Source organism: Mixophyes fleayi, chromosome 11, assembly GCF_038048845.1.
Source record: "Mixophyes fleayi isolate aMixFle1 chromosome 11, aMixFle1.hap1, whole genome shotgun sequence".
NCBI lineage: Eukaryota > Metazoa > Chordata > Amphibia > Anura > Limnodynastidae > Mixophyes > Mixophyes fleayi.
In genome coordinates, this window is record NC_134412.1 from 61594684 (window position 1) to 61616672 (window position 21989).

A 21989-nucleotide genomic window follows, 5' to 3' on the forward strand; every position below is an offset into this window, starting at 1 on the left:
AATTGAGATATAGAAGTTTAATAATGTTTTCCAAACTTTTAATTAGTGCTGAGAGAAGTGCAGTTGATTCCAGAATAGAGGTTACATTCACTTGCACTTCCCCTTGTATGTTACTTTGATTAGACTTGTGCACATCCAAGACCTCCCTGTTTACAGGTTGCTGAACTGCACGAGCAGTTACTTGTCTAAGGTCTACTTGTGCTGCTTAGTCGTTTATGTTTATGCTTCCTCACTCGCAACTTAGCAGTTTGTTCAAGAATTAAATCATCAGTTACTGTTAAGTCACACAAGTAGGTTTTCAAATCCCTTCCGATACTAGTTTCTCACTCAACCCTTGATGTCCTTTAGGACAAATTTATTTTTTTCTGTCTCAGCATACTTTTATTTCAATCCCTCATCAATTTGCTTACAAATGTTGCTGAAACTGAGTCTGAATGTGTTATTTTTACACTATGTATTTTTAACTCTTGGATGGCCAGATATGTATATTTATACCTCACTACGGACCTGATTCATTAAGGAACGTAAATGCTGATAAGTGCTGTATTTTGCATAAAATTGCACTGTGCATGCTCAGAAATGGACTATACTCCAGTGAACGCAAGTATATGCAATTCATCTTCAAACGCGATAGACATTTCCAACAGCCTACGATTTCATGGGAGGAACGTGGGAGAGAGGAGGGCGTATTCACGTAATTAATGTACAGTTAGGGCATGCTAAGATCAAGCCAAGCAGCAGCGTTTGATTCAAGCTTTGGTCATCTCTAAGGTATGTGTTCAGTTGTATCACTGGCACCAGCTACAGAGCAGGTGTAAGTGCCAAGTGATAGTGATGACATGTATGGACGTGTGTGCATGCCACAACAAAGTTGTTGTTTTTTATCAATGTCTTTTGATGATTATATTATTAACAGGTGACAATAATTGAATACTTTTTTTTTTATGTGCGTTCTGCTGGCAAATTTATATTACACATATGTATTGTTCATATCCAGCAGTGTGCTGTAGCTGCCTGGCCAGTCCGGCGGAAGTCCGACAAGTCTGTTTGGCAGTAAACAGTGAAAATAAGTAAATAAATGTTTAAAAAAAAAACATGGCTCACATTTTTTTGCAGACCCCAGCCCCCTAAGGAAGCCAGCCCTGTGCTGGATGGCAGGGGGAATCCCTGCTGTAGGATCCACTGCTATGGTGCCACCAGCTTTGGCTGGCTAAGCCTAGGGCTGGTTGGCTGAGAATCAGGGGGACCCTGCGCTGTTTGTCCCCCTGATTTTTCTTCGACCAGCTCTATACTGGCAGCATTAGGGTTAATATGACCTGGGGGAGAGGGGGTACGCTTTTTTTTTTGCATTTATTTATTTTGCTGTTTACTGCTGACGACTCCAGTGGCTGTATAGCCGCCAGACCCGCTGTCATTGCTGTTTTAATGCTGACATTGGGACTGTCGGCAATCACACCGTCTGTATTTTCTCCATATAGATATTTAGATTGTAGGTATATTTCCGTCTGTATTTTCACTTTTGGAAATTCGTACCCAACCCAATGATCTGCATCATGTTGAGGTTCAAGTAATGGGGCTAGATTTACTAAACTGCGGGTTTGAAAAAGTGGAGATGTTGCTTATAGCAACCAATCAGATTCTAGTTATCATTTATTTAGCATATTCTACAAAATGAAAGCTGGAATCTGATTGGTTGCTATAGGCAACATCTCCACTTTTCTAAACCCGCAGTTTAGTAAATATAGCCCATGAAGTTAATCTAAAACTAGACTTGCTGTATTTCAGGTTTCAAGTTTTCATCATTGACACACTTTACCTTCCAGTTAATTAGGTGCCTACCCCTGGTGCCATACCATTTTATTGTAAAATCATTTTTAGCACTATATACGAGACATACTTGTGTGACCAATGTCCAGTCCTCAGCATGTCAATGAAAATAAACTTGTGAGGACACCGGGTTCTTCGATCACTCAATCTAACAAAGATTAATGGTGCAACACAATTTTATTTTTGCAACTTACCAGCACAGGAACAGTAACAACATGTGGTATAAGCTTTCCAAATGGGCAAGAAAGTCCAGGCAAGTGGCAGAATAATGTTCTAATAAGGTAGCAGGATGGCAGATTACCAGGCTATAATAAATCCCCCTGATTACAGGTGGTGAGATTACTCAGACCAGAATATGACCTTTTCATCTTTCGCACATAACAACACACTCAGCCCTGATTTCTTTGCCTATTTATCCTCATTGTGACATACAAGACATCTCTGCCTCCAGCCCCCTTCAAGGATGGTGCCACTAAGGAGAGTTCAGCACCAGGACAATGGGGTGGCTGAGTGATGAAATTAACTGTAGGGGCTGTGGCTATTTACAGATAATGCAAGCTTCAATACACAGACTCTGATATCTGGTTTACATATAAGGCTAATGACTAACATTTGTTCCATCTGATACAATATGCAGAACCTGGCTGGCATAATAACACAATAACATTTCTCATACTATAAGACCTATGGCGCACAGCTCGGTAACACATTGTACACACAATATTACTTAAATCACTGACACTTAGTGTGTGTGATAATATTGCAGGATGTTGCCAGATAAACTGTGGCCAGCTTAGTTGTATGGTAGGGGAGGATTTCCTATCTCTTACAATGGTTGAGACATGTCACCCAGGGCCCTGTATATTACACAGTGTAAATTGGCCCCCGGGAACTTGGGCTCCATATTGTATACTGGCTACTAGAGCCTGTATTGTACACTGGTCACAGGAATGGTCTGTGCACAAGGTCACTACGTTGGTATCTTGCGTGAGATCAGTGCTCTTGTAATGATGCAGGCTCACTGCCAAGATTTATGTTTGGGGTCAACATTAAGTAAAATATAAATGTTAAGTGTGAGGGGGAGGTAAAGGGGTCACGTAATTCTCTCTTCACCTTGGGTAATAAAATAGCTAATCACAACACCCCTTTCTTGATAGACTCTACTTGCACATGGTGGAGACTCATGAGAGTGGAGACACTTTTTTTGGCATTTAACAAACTGTTGATAAGATTGATCATTCATCCTTATTAATAAAAAAAAGTAGAAAATGATAATACTATATTTAAGTGTAGCTGTATATATAAGTGTAATAGGGATTACAAAACATTTGAGACCATTATTAAGAAAAAATGGAGAATCCTGCTAATGGACCCAATTTTGAAGCCTATTTTAAATTTCTAATCTTAAGAATGATCTAAAGTGTGAAAAATGCAATACCTCTGTAAACTGTGGCAGAAATGAATTCATGCCGTATGGGCAAATTTTGTCCAATCACACAAATCCAATTTGGTTCAAACAACATTAAACAATGCTGCAAAATTCAGGGTCAAGATCACTCCTTAGTCATGTATATTTTTAATTTGTCCATGTGGACTCCAATATATTATATTAGTAATAATGTATTAGACACTTCACCAAATTACACAATTGTGATTCACAATATTGAATTTGTTATGGTATTAAACAAGAGCATTTATCTATCACAGGAGGTGATAGATCTACCTAATTAAGAAACCATGAAGCTTTATGGATTTTTACTTTACAAGCTCTATTTCCAATTGGATTTAACAATGGTTTTGATTTTATTGCTTTTTTAGAACTATCGATGTTTTTAACTGTTATATAAATATTTTTGTTCACTATTTATTTAGCATGCCATATTGGTTGCATTTTCATCATCTATGTATACGTATCTTGAGCACATATACCGATCACCTGGAATTATTGCTATATACTATCTACTATATATTATTTATATACTATCTGTCTCCCCATATACAACTTTATTTGTGCTTCAATTGATAGAGGAAGAGGTTATACATTGAAACAGGTGGACCTGAAGCACAAGGTACTTGCTGATCCGGCTTTCATACAATGGTGGGGAAAAGCCTATTGTTCCAAAGTGCATTGCCATCATCTTAATTGTGAGTGCAACACCTTTTCTTATGCATTGATGTTAATAATTACATTTGATGGATTATCTACCTAGTTTTCATCCAGCGCTCCCCATTTTTTTTAATTGGACATTATCCATGAGGCGTGCCAGTCTTTCCACTCTATGTTGAACTCTGAGGGGTATATTTACTAAGCTGTGGGTTTGAGAAAGTGGAGATGTTGCCTATGGCAACCAATCAGATTCTAGCTGTCATTTTGTAGAATGCACTAAATAAATGAAAGCTAGAATCTGATTGGTTGCTAATGGCAACATCTCCACTTTTTCAAACCCGCAGTTTAGTAAATCTAGCCCTGAGAGTCTCTTCCTGAGTTTGACACTACTGTCTACATTAGACTGATATAATTTTGTAACCATTGCAGTTTTTACACCAATACTGTCTATAGGCAGCTCTGATCTCTTTTCTCTCTGATGAGTATACATCAACCATTTTATTGCTTTTAATAACAGTCTCTTTCCTGGCTGCTCACAGTGATTTGACAATAGTTATATTTTGCAGTTTGGCAGGTCTGTCCTTCGAAAATGTCAAAAAGTATGCGAAGAATTAAACGTACTATGAAGCGTAAGAACTTTATTAAGAAAGGATTGAGCCGCATTTCATTACATGAGGAATATACATTAGTTATACCGTGTGCAAACTTTTAGCCAGCAGTGTACATTGTTAATCAGCATACAGTGATTGCAATATAGCTTTCGATCCTGTTAATTATTTTAATTTACATATAATTTTTATGGTGTTTATATGGTGTAAGCACAAGGTACTTGGTTCATTCAGTACCTGGTGGACAGGTCATTTTTCACCGACGGCGGCGATACAGTTTATACAGCATCAAGCTCACGAAGAGAAGAAAGAGTCCTATGATGGCAGCAACAATGACTCCGACAATGATTCCTGTATTGGATTCTGCAAGTTGACTTGTGCCTGTATCTAATAGGAAACAGCATGAATTACTCAGGTATGGTTAGTATGAGATGTCCATGAAGCAAAAAGTCAATAAATGAGTAAAAACCATTTTGAAGAAACATGTTTATGCTTTATTACCTAAGATGACTATTATACTTTGTTCACATTGCCGACCCGGCAATATCCCGGGTATATGAACCTGGGATATTGCCAGGTGACAGAGCCTCCCACCCCGGCAAATTCCCGGGTCTAACGGGTTCACACTGAACTGAATGACCTGGCAACATCACAAGAGGAGCTCTGATTGGATCCTCTTGTGATGTTTATTTTACCTTTCAATAGTTTTCGGAGAGACCCTGGTTAAAAAACCAGGGTCTCACCGTTCAGACAGGCATCTACCTGGGTTGGACACGGGAATAACCCTTCATCCGACCAGGATAGATGCAGGGGACCCTGTTCACACTCAGCCTCGACCCGGGTTGCCTGGGCTTGCCCCGACAATAACCCGGCTTTTTGAGGCAGTGTGAAAGGGGTATTAGACAGCAGTTAGCTGTGTAAAAATACCGTTTGTCGACTGCCCAGCACTTTAGATGCAGTATAGGTCCTGCTCTCTAGCTATAGAATGTGAGGCAGACAATGGCGTCAACTCTCTCCTTATAGCATGGGCACCACAAGCCCCAGCTGCTACAGTCTATATGATTTGGTTCTTGGCACCCTGATTGCAACGTAAAAAGTTTTTTTTAAAGGACTTCCCACAGCACAAGGCAGGGCAGGAGAGGCCTCTATCAGGTTGGAGTTTGTAACATTGGAAGCAAATCTACTAGCTCCAGTTGATACTGTTATACTCAGGATGCAGTTGATTAAGTTTGCATCAAAAGCAGAAACAATGTGTTTACCTTCATTTTGCAACTTTCCCTATAAAAATGTACTAAAAAATATATTTTCAACCAAACTGAATTCACTTCAAACTCAAAAAAATGTCATGGAAGGAGGGGGCTCAGGTCATCTTATTATTTCAATTATATGAAAAGTGAAGACTTACACTAACAAATAACAAAGAGAATGTGCAATTATTCAATAAGTATCTCTGTTGATGAAGGTGAAAACATTAGTACACCCCTAACTTTATACTCTCCTAAACAGATTGCAATATAGTGTTTTAGTGTCCTGTAGATTCTATGAATGCACAAGAAGATTAATGTATGTATAGGTAAATAGAAATGCTTACCATCACCTGAAAGACTGAAGGCTTCAAATACGTCACTCGCCTGGTCTGCAAAAACAGTAAATAAGCAATGTCATGTACACAAATTGCACGTGTGGCTTTGATATGGGAAAAAGTTAATCCCTTTTACCAATTTAAGAACAGATTGTTTGTACTCTAAATAAAATCTAAATCTATATGGCTCAAAAATCAATCTTACCTGTTACATAGATGGGTCCTGATGAGACAGTTACTGGCTCTGTAGCATCAGGGACAGCATTTCTCTTTTTTCTTGAACTTGAGCATTTCTATTAAAATATATTAAATATATTACAAAGTATATATATATATATATTATATATATATATATATATATATATATATATATATATATATATATATATATACATACATACACCATAGATCTGTTCTAACTGGTGATAACTTACAGGACATGATCCAGACTCACAAAGCCTTGCTATGCAGTGCAGATATATTGATGATGTTTTTTGCATACTGTGCTGCATGAAGCGGAAAGCTGTAAAGCTAAACTTGGCAGCTTTGTCAATACCATTGGAAATAATGGTAGTCTTGTTTTGTATACTGCACCTGAATGGAAACAAAATGTACCAGGGTTATGTAATGTCTGAGGACCACAATATTGCATACCACTTAAATAGTAAATCATTTTAAAGCATTTCTTGGAAAAACCTACAATCAATGTAGACGGGATAAAGAGTATATTACATTGTAAATAGATATAGTATATGAGTGGTGTGAAAACGTAAACAATTTAAATATCTATCTCTTGTGACAAGTGAGAGAATAGCTATTTAAGGCAATACTTTATGCTAGTAGCATAGTATATATATTAAAGCTGCACATACCACTTATCTGTTCCATTCCTCACTCCCTCATCTTAGGTACCTCAGTCAGTGATTACACTGCTCCAAATATAATTTCCTCTAAGAGGAGATATGATTACTATGTACAAATACATTAAGGGTCAATACAGAGAACTTTCCAGGGAACTTTTTACCCCAAGGACTATACACAGGACACGCGGTCACCTCCTAAGGTTAGAGGAGAGGAAGTTTCACAACCAGCAAAGGAAGGGGTTCTTTACAGTAAGAGCAGACAAGAGGTGGAATCCACTGTCAGGGAAGGTTGTGATGGCAGATTCAATTAGATACGTTTAAGAAAGGGTTAGAAAAATTTTTAGCGGAAAAGTGTATCCAGGGATAAATCCGTTAATTAAAATGAAAGATAGTAGTGGATATAGGGAAAAAATAGGACTGCAATATTGGGTCTGGAGGAATTTCTCCTGATTGAAACAGATTGGCGGTTGCTTAATCTGGATCAATTTCAAATATAAGTGAGGGAACACAGGAGAAATAGGTTGAACTTGATGGACTAGCGTCTTTTTTCAACCTCATAAACTATGTTGCTATGTAACTTGGGATGATCCCAGCTAGTACAATCCACGTCCCTTGAACTCAGCCCCTCCTCAGGTACACCCGTCATGGACAAGCTCTCATGGAAAGTTACACAGTGTAAGTTTGAGACCAGAATAGCAAAACAATTAAATTTTTTCAAAAATATATTATGTATTTTACTTTCAAAATAGAGGGATATTACTGTAGAAGTTAACTCAGAGTTCAGCTTTCCCCTTCATAAAAGCAATTTGTAGTCTCAAGCTTATAGGATGATAGGATTCTTCTAACTTCTAATACTCTTATAATACAGTAGGGTCTATTTTTTCCCATATTATATCAATTTTAAGACTGAATTGCAGATATCATGGAATACAGAAGATGGCGCAAAATCAATAACTTCCATACCCGCTACTTGTTTTTAATCCTAGCATTACGTGTTATAAAGGATGAACCTTGGAAAATTACCCCGTGAAGAAGCTGTAACTGTCATTCGACGTAGTTGTAACGAAAGGGGATGGTGTAGCAAAGCAATGATCCAAATATATATTGTAGCTGCATAGAAAATAGAAGTCATTATAATATGTAATTATTGACATAACGATCATACATTGATGCAAGTAGATGTTATTTTTCTAAAGGAACCTTACCAGATATACATTTGATCCTATAAACTTCACCCAGAACATATGTGCTACAATATATAATATTATAGAGGAAAAATCCCACTTACACTTAACCAGATTAAATTTCCACTTTGAAATGCACATTTCTTAGCTGAGTCACTCCTTTTATGCATGAGTGTAACCATTTATGCTATGATTAAATTTATATAGTGACAAATAAAATAGGTAGCGATTTGAGCAGCAGTCAGTAGATGTAAATATAAAAAGTTTCGGGTGGATGGGGTTGGTATGCCAGTACTCTTATCCTTGGGGCACCTATAGGCACATGATCTGTTTGCCTTGTATTTTGTCAGCTCTACAGGAAAGGACTAAACGTTCTTTATGTTAAGGTCTCTTTATATACTACGAACATTCTTTGTTCATAAACAGAGTTATTAGTGGCTTACTTAGGTACATTCTGTCAAATTACACCTACCACATACATCAATCTTAATGTCAAATACAAAACAACTGCTAAGGCAATGTGTCCATACCATGCCACCAAATCTGTATTCCAGGAATAAATCAAGTTAAAGGTTTTTCGCTATAAAAATAAGCATAATCCCATAAACCCTAGGGCATGTGAAAGCCAAAACAATAGGGCAGTTTGGCATAAGCTGTTTCAATCAAATGGAAATCTAATTAAAATGAGTATAGGAGCACATACATAGGATGAATGAGACCCAAAGCCGCTATTAGACTGGCAGTTATTGAGCATTAAAGGAATTTACATATAGTTAATTTGTATATGTGCAGATAAGTAACTAGTGTTGCAAATCTCAGTGGGTACATGTTTTTAATTTAGCTGTGATATGCCATAGGTGTGTGGCACCCCTTTAAAATGTTGCTAAATATCTCAATAATTTCTTGTTACACCCCTGTCTAGTCCCTACTAAGTGACCATATCAGCTTTTTATATACTGGTAACGTCATACTGCAGCAGTCATTTATGGAATCATAAACTGAAAGATTTCTAAAGTTTCTAAAGTCCCAGTTATGTATATGAAGTGAACACATACCTTGTTGCTGAGCTATTCATGCTTACTTGAACATATATTGTTTGCAGCAAATTATAAATGGTTCCATTTGATGTGGATTCGTTGGAGAAGGTTTTATCCTTTGGATGAAATAAGTTACTGTTAACAGTAGTTGTATCCTTATAACACAAGTGATGTCAATATATGTATAAACGCCTGTAAATAAGATTTCTTTAATAAACAGTGAGATCTGGGGGTAAATTTATCAAGCTTGGGGGGTTGAAAAAGTGGAAGCGTTGCCTATAGCAACCAATCAGATTCTAGTTATCATTTATTTAGTACATTCTGCATAATTACAGCTGGAATCTGATTGGTTGCTACAGGCAACATCACTTTTTCAAACCCGCAGCTTGATAAATTTACCCCCTGATGTTATTGCTTATAATTGGTTTGCTGTGGTGTTATCACATCTTCATTAGGAAAGTCTGTGCAATATAAGGTATAACGTACCCCTTACCATAATTATAGGTATACAGCCTTGTAATTTTAAATTGTCACAGGACTTCCTGGTAACTTCTAATATCCATATAATTTACAGTAGGGAGTACATTAGTTCAAATATTACTAGCATTACATCAGTTATAATTGCAATAATAAGCAATGAAATGCAAATGTCATCAGATCAGTGGAGCAGAACATAGAGTTGTTTTGACTTTCTGACTGAAAAATTACAGTATCAGCCTTTTTATATAAAACGCAAAAAACAACATAATAACACTAAATAAAATAAAAACTGAAAGGTGATTATGGATTACATTCTAATGGTAGTTTTAAGGTTTAAGGAGATTTCTGCTCAAACGTACCATGAAAATCTGCATACGTAAAGTACTGATAAAACTACCATTGTTGCTGTTGACAGCTACTGCGCCAAATGACCTATGGAGAAAGAGAGCAAGAAACCAAATGCATGTATAAAAGTACTGGGAGAACATATTGTTAGGGAAAGACATTTTTTTTTTCTCTGGCACTGAAAATAATTACAACAGAAAAAGCAACATTATAAGGAGAAAAGTCAAACTATCAATAAAAGTTGAAACTATTGGTGAACCCGTTATAAACATTCCAGAGCTTTTTCAAATCTTACAGCCACACACTAATTATACCCACAATTATGATACAAATACACATTTTTGCAAATTTGGGAGAATACTTGTATGATATTTTAAACCAATTTGCCACTGGAACAAAATGTGGTATTTAAAGCGTGTGCCGAGGGATGAACTTACCATATAGGCAAAATAGGTAAAAGCCCACGGTAGGACAGTTTATGGAGCAGCACAGAAATGGGTTTAGATTATTTTATTTTATGCTGTTATTATTGTTATTATTTTATGCTTGGTTTTTACCAGACATCCATTTTTCATATACAAATAACAGAGGATGGAGCGTTGAATAGTGGAACAACCATGTGGAATGCACAATGGCGAGTTTAAAGAGCATTCACTGACAATGCCTAAGGCAGCACCATCTGTAAATACAGCCTGATTGGAATTAGTAACATGCCGATACTTGAAAGGTAATTCTGTATACTAGTCTACTTAATAATGTATTATGACAAAATAAAATGAAAAGCATTTTTCTCAAGTGAGGAAATGGAAAAAGTAGTTGCCAACGTCTCTAGCTACCTTGTATGCTAGTTTATCGATGGAAGTAGCCTTGCATATTTCAATTGATGCATCCCCATTTGAACAGCTGAGGCAAATAAGTTTGAGAGCAAAGTTGTAGCTCAGCAAGTGATTAGCATGAAGTTCAGAATTAAAACTGTGAAGCATTATGCCTACAGTGAGGCTTCTTTATTCTTCCGTCAAACTGTAAAATGACAGATCAACTGAACCTGTCTCTGGTCGAATGTTTTTAACTCTAATGAGGCAGTTGTCTCCTCAGGTTTTTTTCCTGGTAAATAGAGCCTCAACTCACATATTCCTTCTTGGCCTCTAGGTGTAGAACCTTAATTACAAAGACCTTCCCTTTTTAAATTATTTCTAATCGCATGAGACTCCATATACTCTCTTAGTGGAACTCAGATTGCCTTAATTAAATGTGTTGTGTAAAGAAAATGGTGGCTACTTCCCAGCAAGCCTTGGAGAAGATTTTATAGAATATGGAGTCTTCGGCATATTCATTGTCCCTCCTTCTCTCTTGCCCATAATGCAGTCTGAGGTAACCTGCATGACTTTTACTGTGTTCCCATCTCAGTTTATATACTCTATTGTACATTTATTTTGGATTGCTTGTTTGTTATACTTGTGCCAATGCCAAAAACGTAAAAAATAAGCATTTGTAATGATAAAAAGAGACTGTATATAAAATGCATCATTTATGAAACCAAATTGAATACTATACTTACGTTAACATTTCTGTATTCTTCAAAATATACTGTAGAGGGTAGTTACAAGAAAAATTATAGTACAAGTTTGTGCTATAGGAGACAAGTCCCATTTCTGCGATTGGTAAAGAATCCACATATCCAGATATGGCCACTGTTTGGACTGTTGAATACGCACTGAATTCACCACTACCAGCTGCATTCAAAACCTGTGGAAGTGAAAATATTGTATTGTACAAGAACTGGTACAAAATGGGACAAAGAAATACAAGTTATTTGAAAATAGTCCTGAGATCTAAACATTGAACTTTTTTTTAATCTTAAGGTCTGGTATGAAATGGGGCTGTGGGATAATAAAAAATTCATCTGTCACAATGGAAGCAGCCATTTTGTCGACAGAACCAATTTTCATGAGACTTGTGCCTTAACTGTTACTGTTGGTCTCTAGTGAATTAAAAGGCTGAATTATCATTAATATCTGTTACGTAATCCGATAATTGTCTCTACTGTGGAAAGTACAATACTATTAATACTGTATTTCATAACCTGTTATCAAACAGATAAGTCAATAAAACATCTCTCTATATATAGTCGCATTTCTTTCTACATAGTCACAATTGTTCATCCCATCTGTAGTTCCAAGTGGGATCGTTACCTTCTCTGACAGACAATATAAACATAGCCCTGCTATGCTCCTGTCATATTAATGACATTGACTATGTTTCCCATTGCTACTGGTCCTGCTACCAATTTCACCTTAAAAATTACATTATGACCTTTCATTACTAAACACAGACATGGCCAACAGACATGCAGTCATTGGAGTACATCTGGATACCTCTGGTACTCACGTCAATGAAATGACCACATGAATTGCTGATGGAGTCATCAAGACGCAGAGAAAATTTCACGATTGGAAAATCAGTCGAGTTATCCATGACACCAAAACAAGCTGTCTGGTTGTGCTTTCCATTCAGAGCAAGCTCATTTGGATTAAAATTAGCAAAATAAACTGGGCAAACATTTATGGACAGCTGGATATCTCTTGGTCCACAGGTCACAGCAATATCACTGTTAACTAGAAGAAAACAAAACATATACACCGTGATTAACATGTAACCAACTTGGGATATCACGTCCGCAGACACAAAGGCTGTACCTCACCTGGTAGTCGATCATATACAGGTGTACATACTTGTCCAGTAGAGGACTGCGAAGATATAACTATCAGCAGGATAAGGGCTAAATTCATTTTCAAACTCTGCAATAAAAGTATATAAACATTTACAGCTCAGTGTGTGTATAATTTAAAACTGTAGAGAAACATAAAATATTATTTTATTGCCTTTTCAACCTCTAAAGTGAGATTACATCTTTATGCTTTGCAATATGGGAGTTTTCCCATTGACTGCGGTATTGTGAGGATGGGTTAATGCGGGAGGGCACGTTATGAGATCAATGCCAACTTAGTGGATGGTTGCCCTGGTCACCCCTGATGGTGTATATAAACAGGTATGTTTATAATTAAATGCTATCTTGAGAATGGTAATATGTAGTAACAATACATCGATATACAGAAATAAATTTATTTGACAGTTTTTCATTGTTGCAAGTCCTGAGAGAGCTGTGCTTTAACATATATATATATATACTGTATGTATATATATTGAATCTTCCCTAATACTGCATGTCACAGATTCCTGAAATCATGTCAACTGGGCATGTTGTTACAACTAAAATACTCACAGCAGCAGTAGTAGTAGTGAAATATTAGGCAATAATTCATAAAGGACTGTTGAGGACATCTCAGTTTGTTTTGTACTATATACTACAAACTAGTTGTATATTGATAAATAGTCTATACTGTGCGTACTTCAGTGACCTATATCTATATCTCTAATTAAGTACAAACTTTAAATTGACATTTAACACATTACGTCATTCACTAAATATTTGTGTATAAAATAGGTTCTCCCCAATACAATTTAAAACTGTTTTACTGGAAATTGTTGATAAAAAAAAAAAAAAAAATTAAATATATAACATACCCAGAATGGTGACAGGTCTTATCCTCAGTGTCCTGTTTGGCGAGAAGCTGTAGGTAAGGTCTTCAAGATATTTATAAGATCGGATGGGTGGAAGTTAATTTTAGAACTCTATACTAACATCTAACTAGCGGGCTAGATATGGTTTCAGTATCAACTGAAATATCAGATCTTTCTCAGGACAAAAAATATGATAGCCGAGAATGAATCATATTTCTAGACAGAGAGCGTTTGTTTTACAGATATGAGTTGTAAATAAATGCACAAGCTTTCCCAAATCCTCATTATTATGATTGTTCTTACATAAGATTTTTCTGTTGAAAATTCTTATTTAAGAATTAGAAAAACTGTCTTAAAACATTTGTTTGACAGGTAATCTGACTTATTCTAGTTACTTAACATAACATTAGCTTTTTAGGTAACTTAATAGTCAGTAAAGTACTCTTGATAATAAATAAAATAAAAATATCACCCTGCCCAGTGCCCACCTCACCAGATCCCTTGCTCTATGCAGTCATTTTCTTCTGGGGTTCTGTTTCATCTCCGAGCCCTGTTCAACATCATGGGATTGTGGCCACATGGACTAATAAGTATCTACAATCATGGAGATTGCAACTTGTTACTGGTCCTCCAGTTCAAATATCCCACTGCAGTTATTTAAAAGTGGTGAACAGTAAATATTTGAAGGGATCCCAGGAAACAATGTTTCTGCATGCTGTGTCCAGGGCGCCACGCACTAAAAGCAACTGGTCAGTAAGAATCTGAAATGCCTTTAAGAACACTTGAACTATATTTAGAGTACATGCTTTAAACATTGTTTCAGACAGCTTTACTTCTGGGGTCTGGGATTTATCCAATTTTACACAGAGCTGACATCACTTCAGGAAGCTGCCCCATGTCATTGGTTTTCAGTGCATTTAACTAATGACCTACTAATTTATTTTATTTAAATCTAGACTGGTGGTATCTGAGCCAACTGTGGCTTGATTACTTTGTTCAAAGTGACTGTCACATGTACCTCCTGTATTGCTCTCAGATTGAGAGAAATGTGACGCATAGCATGAGTGTAAGACTGAACAGGAGCTTTTAAATAAGTATGCCAGAGGGAAGTTTATATATATGTTTATATATATATAAATAAATATATATATATATATATACATATACACACACACACACTTTGGGGGAAGATTTAATTCAGCACTGTGTCTCCTGAACAGTGCACAAACCCTTCACACAGATGTTGTTTCTGAAACCCCCCCCCCCACCCCATATTAAGGATGAGGAAAAATTAGCGGTGATTCGTTACCATAATAGCTAATATGTGCAACCAGACATCACTACAAATTGAATCCCCCACCCCCCCACAGTTTAAAACTGCTGTTTAAGCTTAAAATGATTTCCCCATCAGTGAGAGAGTCCCCGACATCCCCTCTATCCAAACGTCCTTCTGACAAATGGCAGAGGAAGATAGGATACAAAGGGGAAAGTTTAATTCTAAAGAACGGAGGGCATGCATTAATACCTTTACTATTGTAATCGTAACAGATTTTTGCTTGCAGAGCTGCGAGCAAAAAAAAAAAAAAAAAAAATCAGTGTTGAAATTAACGTAATATTGGTAATAATGTGCAGCTATTACTGTAGTAACTAAGGGCCTGATTCATTAAGGATCTTAACTTAAACTTCTTATTTCAATCTCCTGGACAAAACTTGTCCAGGATACTGAAATGCAAGGGGTGCAAATTAGTATTCTATACACAAATACTTGATAGCTTATTTGTACACTGAAATTTTAAGTTGATATTTGTGTGCTACATGAAAAAACAGTCAGTATTTAACTTATGTGCAAAACAGACTACTAATTTGCACCCCTTGCATTCTAACATGGTTTTGTCCAGGAGACCGAAATAAGAAGTTTAAGTTAAGATCCTTAATGAATCAGGCCCTAAGTGTTTAGAACGCAGGGAATTTAATCTGCCAATGTAAAGGAGGCACCAGAGTCCAACAGAAGGTAGAGAACCATCTGGGATACTGCTGAGAATATCAAAGAGAGATTGGTGGTACTGTCAAGCCATACGCTTTCACTTGAAAAAAAAAAATATATATATATATATATATATATATATATATATATAAAAAAAAAAATTATTATTTTTTAAGAAAAGTCATTGTGCTGACATCTACTCTTAGAGTATGGTCGTAATAACAGTCCACCCATGAATACCAAATAGGCCAAGATAGACGCTAACACAATAGACTAACCAAAAGTGAGGTGGGCATCTTAAGTAATCCTGCAAACACAGAATTTGGAGACCAGAACTGTCAAAGAGTATTAGGTTATTACAACACAAGTACAATAATTTCAAAGTGATTGCCTGGCACCCATTGGGAGCTGGAAATGCACTATGCTATTCTACCTGTACTCAAATACCACTCAGCTTTGTTACTGACCTGCATGAGTAAGGGCACCTGTCCATCTGCAGTAGGTAGGTGCCCCCAAAGAGCTACACTTAACCTTTGTGCAGTATTGTTTAAAATAGATGTTCCTGACTACAGTAGTGCATGCAGATTGTACAAGTGAGGTTTACGATGAACAAAATTAACTTTATTAAAAATAAAAGTTTTCTAAAGAGTCCCTTTAACATGAGTACCCAAATTAAATTTTATCTGCATTTAAATATGTGAACAAACTATGTTGTTCCACCTAGCACATTCTGTATTCATACAAGTTGTATTAGTATAGCCCTGAGAACAATTAGCCATTATACTGTGACAGTCACCACACAAGAGGTCAGTTACAATGCTGTGCTAAATCTGATATACCCACGGGTGGCCAAGAGTAAAACACAAAACCATACCATTGTCTCTGTACCAAGTCTTGTATTTCTGTAATGTCTAGGAGTACTGTGGCAGCCGCTTTAGGCCATAGAATATACATGATAAAGGTTGACCACTTTGTTGCATGTAGAAAAGCATCTTTCTTAAGATGTATTCTTTCACAGAAACAGATTTATGCGTTTAATTGCAATATCACCTTCAACACTGGAATGTTTTCTGTAAAGAGCTTGTGTTTCATAAACTAAATACAGAAATTGGTGGGAATCTTATTGAACTTTGTGGGCTTTTTTTTAATGCATCAGTTATATATTGTGGACACTTTCTGTATTCTATGGAAGAACCTTTATTCCTGAACAATCTGTTCTTTAGTCATTGTAAGTTACTTTCATGTTGTTTTCAATGTGTACATTAGGTAAACTTCTCTTCTAGTAGTCAGAAAACTCCAAACAAATAAAAAGAATCTACACCTTATTACCTTTGATAATAGTTGTACATTTATTGAAATATTCATTCAGGGTTATTGAACAAGCATCTGTCAAAGTATTGGGGTTCAGTCTTCCCATATGTGTAGCAAACAAATTACTTTTTTCTTTCTTAGGAAATTATAAAGCCAATACAGGTGCTGCAGTCTAGAGAGCAATGGGGTTGTCACTTATTCCAGTGCTCCAATTTGTTACACTGGTTAGAAGGTGTGGCCTAGTATTGTCATGGTGCCATTCAGAAGATCTGGAAAGGGGTTGGTCCACAACAAAGCCAGAACTTCACAGTCAATGTAAACAGAGCACCATGTCTACACCACCACAATAAACCCATTTACAACAGTTACTGCTTGTGTGGGGGGGGGTAGATTTCATGAGAGCTTAAAAGCAGAGAAAGTCAGGGAAGTAGCTTCCACAATTCAGGTAACATGGCCGCACTGCAAGAGCATAGAATTTCCCTTTTTGATAGACCAGGGGCTCTCAATTCCAATCCTCAGAACAGGTCATGTTTTCAGGATTGCACAGACAAGTTAATTTATGTTGCTAGGTCAGTAATTATCCCACAGACAGAAATCCTGTTAGTGGTTTAATTGGAGTTGAGAACTCCTGGGATAGAGGAGTTGAACTTTAACACATTGGTTTAATATTTAGATATTTCAGGACAATCTATATACTTCCTTAATTGTTCATTTAATGTAGTGCTTAAAATTGGTTAATTTATTCATTTAATAAAAACAAACGTCAGTGCATTGTCGAAGCCACAAACATACATCTAAAAATATAAATAAGTTTCTCCATAAAAACATTGAATAAAAAGCAGAGGATTTTTCTAAAATGTAAAGACATCTTAGTGTCAGCGTCTTGTGTTCACCCAGTGGTAGCGGTCAACGCGAGGACCCAATGACCCAACAGACTGCCGGTGAGATTTGTAAGGTTTAGGATAAGGACCTGTAGACTGATGCTGAGGATACCCCTCATTTGGGTAGTTCTTTCTGCGAGGAAACTGGGACCAAGATTGAGGAGGTTGAACGTAGTCCGTACACTGTAAAACAAACAGATTTAAGAAAAATAACTTGTTTATAATTTCAGTGCTACCATTATCAACCAATTTGATCAGGAAGTCCTGAACAAGGAGAGATGCTGAACAGATTATATTGGAGACATTGGGACAGATTCCAGATAATTCTTTTGAGAGATTTTTGAAGACTGCTAGGTTACGTTAGTAGAGACTTGGAATGTCACTATAAGCAACAGCTTTTAATAATCAAGACCAGTGCAGCTAGAGAACAAAGACATTTGTGTATTATGGTAACTTGATTTAGACCAGCAACCACTCTACCACCATTATTTTTCTACATTAAAACTTGCCAGCTGAATGGCGTTGCAGTCTTAGTATCGCCAACTACAATTTAGCAGATATCCACAATTATTCCAGCATCTCCAGTAACAAAAACAGAACTGCTCTGAGAAGGCCAGGACACAAATTCAATTATGGACTGATCTGATCAAAATGAAGCTCAATGGTTCAGCAAATCTTTGCTTGCAGGTCTGAACCTACTGAACAGAGGCGTCTTGGAACAAAATTTGGGCCATTTTGAAGGCAGACAATTTTTTAAGAAGTCTTGCCACTATATGCAAGCTATATTGACTGTCCTAAAGGAGATCAGATGTACACTTCATTAAACATGGAGGTAGACAGTTTCCCCATCAAAATAAATAAATCTACAATTCTAGTAGGAGTCAATGATCTTATGATGTGCTTCCATATCTTAAGCAGAAAGATTTGACATTACTCCTAGCCACAAGTTTCCCATTCCGTACACCATACCTGATAAATACTGTTGGGGTTGCTCACTGTAGGAATGCTCTTTGGTTCCTTAATTGCGGTCTCTTCATCAGAAGATGTCCCGGAGTGATAGTCAGAAGTGGCTTTTTCAACAGCTGTGCTAATTCTTTTGGACACATTACAGTCTTCTTTTCCTGAGAAACTTGCAATTGTGAAAGGGCTGTTTTTCTCACCATATCTATGGGGGAAACAGTGGTTCAAAGTTCTGTGCATAAGTTAAAAATGTCAAACCATATAATTGCCACTCACCTGCAGCACACCTCAAATGGATCCACCCAGATTGTCATTTCTTTCGGGAGGCCAAGCTCATCAAATTGTACATTGCTTTCTGCACAGGCGTCCGCCAAGACAGAGTCAACAGCTTGACACTTATTTATTCTTATGCATCTTCAAAAGAAAGTTAACCAAGTCCTTTAGTAGTAGTTATAAGAGGTCCATAAAACAGTTGTTGATAAACACACAAGATTCCAGAATAAAGCTATTAAAGAGTTCAGCAGCCTATTGGAGAGGCTCATAACAGATTCTAGGAACAGGACCAGCATATGTATATGTTCAGAAGCCGAAGTTAGAGTTATTTTACCCTTGTAAGCTTCCCATTCAACTTTACAGCTTTTTATTGTAATACACAGGGCCGTCTTTCCCATTGGGCACAATGGGCAGGTGCCCGGGGGCCCTGCAGCCCAGAGGGGCCCGTCTGAGGCAGCAAAAAAAAACCCAAAACCTGAAAAAAAAGAAGCCAATACTTACCTTGCGGTCAGCTGGCGATCCGGCTCCCTCCCTGGTCTCCTCCTCCGTGCAGCGCTCGCAGTGCATGTCAGGCATGACATCATGCATTGCGGAGCGCGAAGAGGGGACCAGGGAGGGAGCCGGATCACCAGCTGACCGCAAGGCAAGTATTGGCTTCTTTTTTTTCAGGTTTTGGGTTTTTTTTTGCTGCCTCAGACGGGCCCCTCTGGGCTGCAGGGTCCAATACATACATACATGCCCAGGTGTACGGCTTTGCCCGGGGGCCCAAAATGTTGTTAAGAGGGTCCTGGTAATACAGTAATAAATCTTTAGCGACATCCCAAATCCTATATAGCAGTAGTTGCAGACTACTTTTTGCAGCCATCTGTTAGAAAAATGATCACATATTGAAGAGGCTTCTAATACCATGACAAAAACAGAAGCTCACATTTCTCTGATTTGGTAAATAAGGCCCAGATTAGTGGGTGTTCTCTAGATTTAAGAGTCACAATTCAGGAAGAAACACCAACATTGATACAAAAAGCAAGAGCCACTGTCACTTGACATGTAACCAGTTTCATGCACTGTCTTATGCAATGAGCTTATTTATCTACACCCTTTGCATATTGCAGTGCTATACACACACTACATAATGAAATATATTTCTGTAGGTGCATTCCAGTACATTTATGCAGATTGTGACATTTTGCATTGGGCTTGAGCTCAACAAAACAAAAAAATATGTTTGATACAGTTAGTTGAACTACACACCATCAACTGACAGGTTTCAACCCTACTATTAACAGGCTTGTAAAAAGTGGCTTAAAACATGTTTTTTACTATGCTTCTATAAGACTCCACTTATGCATACTGCTTAATTATACAACAGGACATTATTCTTAGCAAAGTGATAATTCTAATTACTGTTCTTGCCAATAGAAGACTGACAAAGCTCAGCATGACTAGTACCATACTTGCCAACTCTCCCGGAATGTCCGGGAGACTCCCGAAGTTCGGTTCAGTCTCCCAGGCTCCCGGCATTTCTCCCGCATCCTGGATTTCACCGAGAATCGCGTCAAATGACGCGATTCTCGGTGATTGATGCCATTTTGGAGGGCGGGACGAGGCCAATCGCGTCATTTTGGCCCCGCCCCCCCACGGCGTAAATTACGTTTTCGCAGGGGGGGGGCGGGACCAAAATGACACGTTTGGCCTTGTCACGCCCCCTCTCCCGGAAACTTGTTTCCGAGAGTTGGCAAGTATGACTAGAACTGAAGCACTACTAGATGCACATTCTTTTGACTGAACACCATTTACAATTACATGGCACCCAGATAGCCACTCCTAGATTACATGCACTACTCTATGCCATACCAACTTCTACCCTAGGGCTAGTAAACTGGCACGGACAAAGCCTTGGACACTTTACAGCAGTTTAGAAGCATGTTCATTAGGATATCATAGCTTTCCTGCAGTATACTGCACTTAATGGGTCTTCCCATTCAAAAGCATAGAGTTTAACCAATCATAATCGCTGAAGGCAGTCTTACAGTTGACATAACGTTAAGCAGACATCTGACATTTACTCAGGTTTTGCAGAATTTAATATCTTTTCCCTCCCATTATAAAGAATTTAGCAATAATTAGATTTTAGCAGTTAGTTTAGCAATAATCAGCACCATAAGCCATGTTCCATTTGGAGCAAAACTCCTTAGTGAAATGTTAAAACTGCATATCAGGTAGACACACAAAAAGGTAAAGTCATCTTATCATAAGATCTTACCGAAAAGCTTGTCCTTTTGTTGGATTATCCACGTACCAGTGAGTTTTATACCTTGCAAATAGAATGGTGGTCAGTTTAGCTGCAAACTTTTCTGTTTTTTGCTTGCTCAGCTTCCTGTGCTTCTTCACCAGCATTGTGATGAAGACAACTGTAGCAGCAATTTCTTCTTTCATGATTTCCTTCTTTTTTAGTTTGGCACAGGGGGATGGTAAAGCTGAAATACATTGACAGGTAGTTTGTTCAGAAGACAAAATAAAAAAAATAAAAAAAAAATGATAAGTAATAGTATTGGGCTAGAACTAAACTCATCAAGCACTCAATAGGGATGGTAACAGCACATGACAAACACTACTCATTTGCTCTTTTAAGGTTAGAGTGTAATAGCTCTACGTTACCTTTGTTTTACAACAGCAAGACAAAAATAGTGTTTTCCCCTATATTAGGGTTGTGTTGGACTATTTTGAGTAGACATATAGTCAGTTAGGGGCCACATGCAGGCCCATCTCTCCATAGTAACCCCAGGTCAGAGCAGAGTGCATTCACAGCCTGTAGAGCTGGTTAGTCTATGGCGGGATGGTGCCGTCTTCTCACCAGCTCACTTACACAGGTTAGTTTAGCGTAATCATGCCAACCTGAACTCAAAGCCAGATGGACTAAGGGCCACTGAATAATCATGTTTCCCACTGCCATGCTAAATGAATC

The 21989-nt window shown here is 37.5% G+C and overlaps 2 protein-coding genes across 2 annotated transcripts; both read right to left on the bottom strand.

The window, feature by feature from the left end:
* Positions 1-4798: 4798 nt before the first annotated feature.
* LOC142106619 (zona pellucida-like domain-containing protein 1) lies at positions 4799-12822 on the bottom strand. Its single transcript, XM_075189619.1, has 10 exons — positions 12735-12822; positions 12422-12648; positions 11592-11779; positions 10048-10120; positions 9227-9324; positions 8011-8097; positions 6526-6718; positions 6330-6417; positions 6134-6178; positions 4799-4929 (listed from the first exon to the last, which is right to left on the bottom strand). Exons 1-10 carry the CDS (start codon positions 12820-12822, stop codon positions 4799-4801), a joined length of 1218 nt encoding a protein of 405 aa, XP_075045720.1.
* Positions 12823-17391: 4569 nt separating this feature from the next.
* BTG4 (BTG anti-proliferation factor 4) lies at positions 17392-21500 on the bottom strand. The gene is made up of 4 exons (XM_075190011.1): positions 21288-21500; positions 19028-19165; positions 18761-18956; positions 17392-17974 (listed from the first exon to the last, which is right to left on the bottom strand). The coding sequence occupies exons 1-4, from the start codon at positions 21458-21460 to the stop codon at positions 17786-17788; spliced, it is 696 nt and encodes a 231-aa protein (XP_075046112.1). The 5' UTR covers positions 21461-21500; the 3' UTR covers positions 17392-17785.
* Positions 21501-21989: the final 489 nt, after the last annotated feature.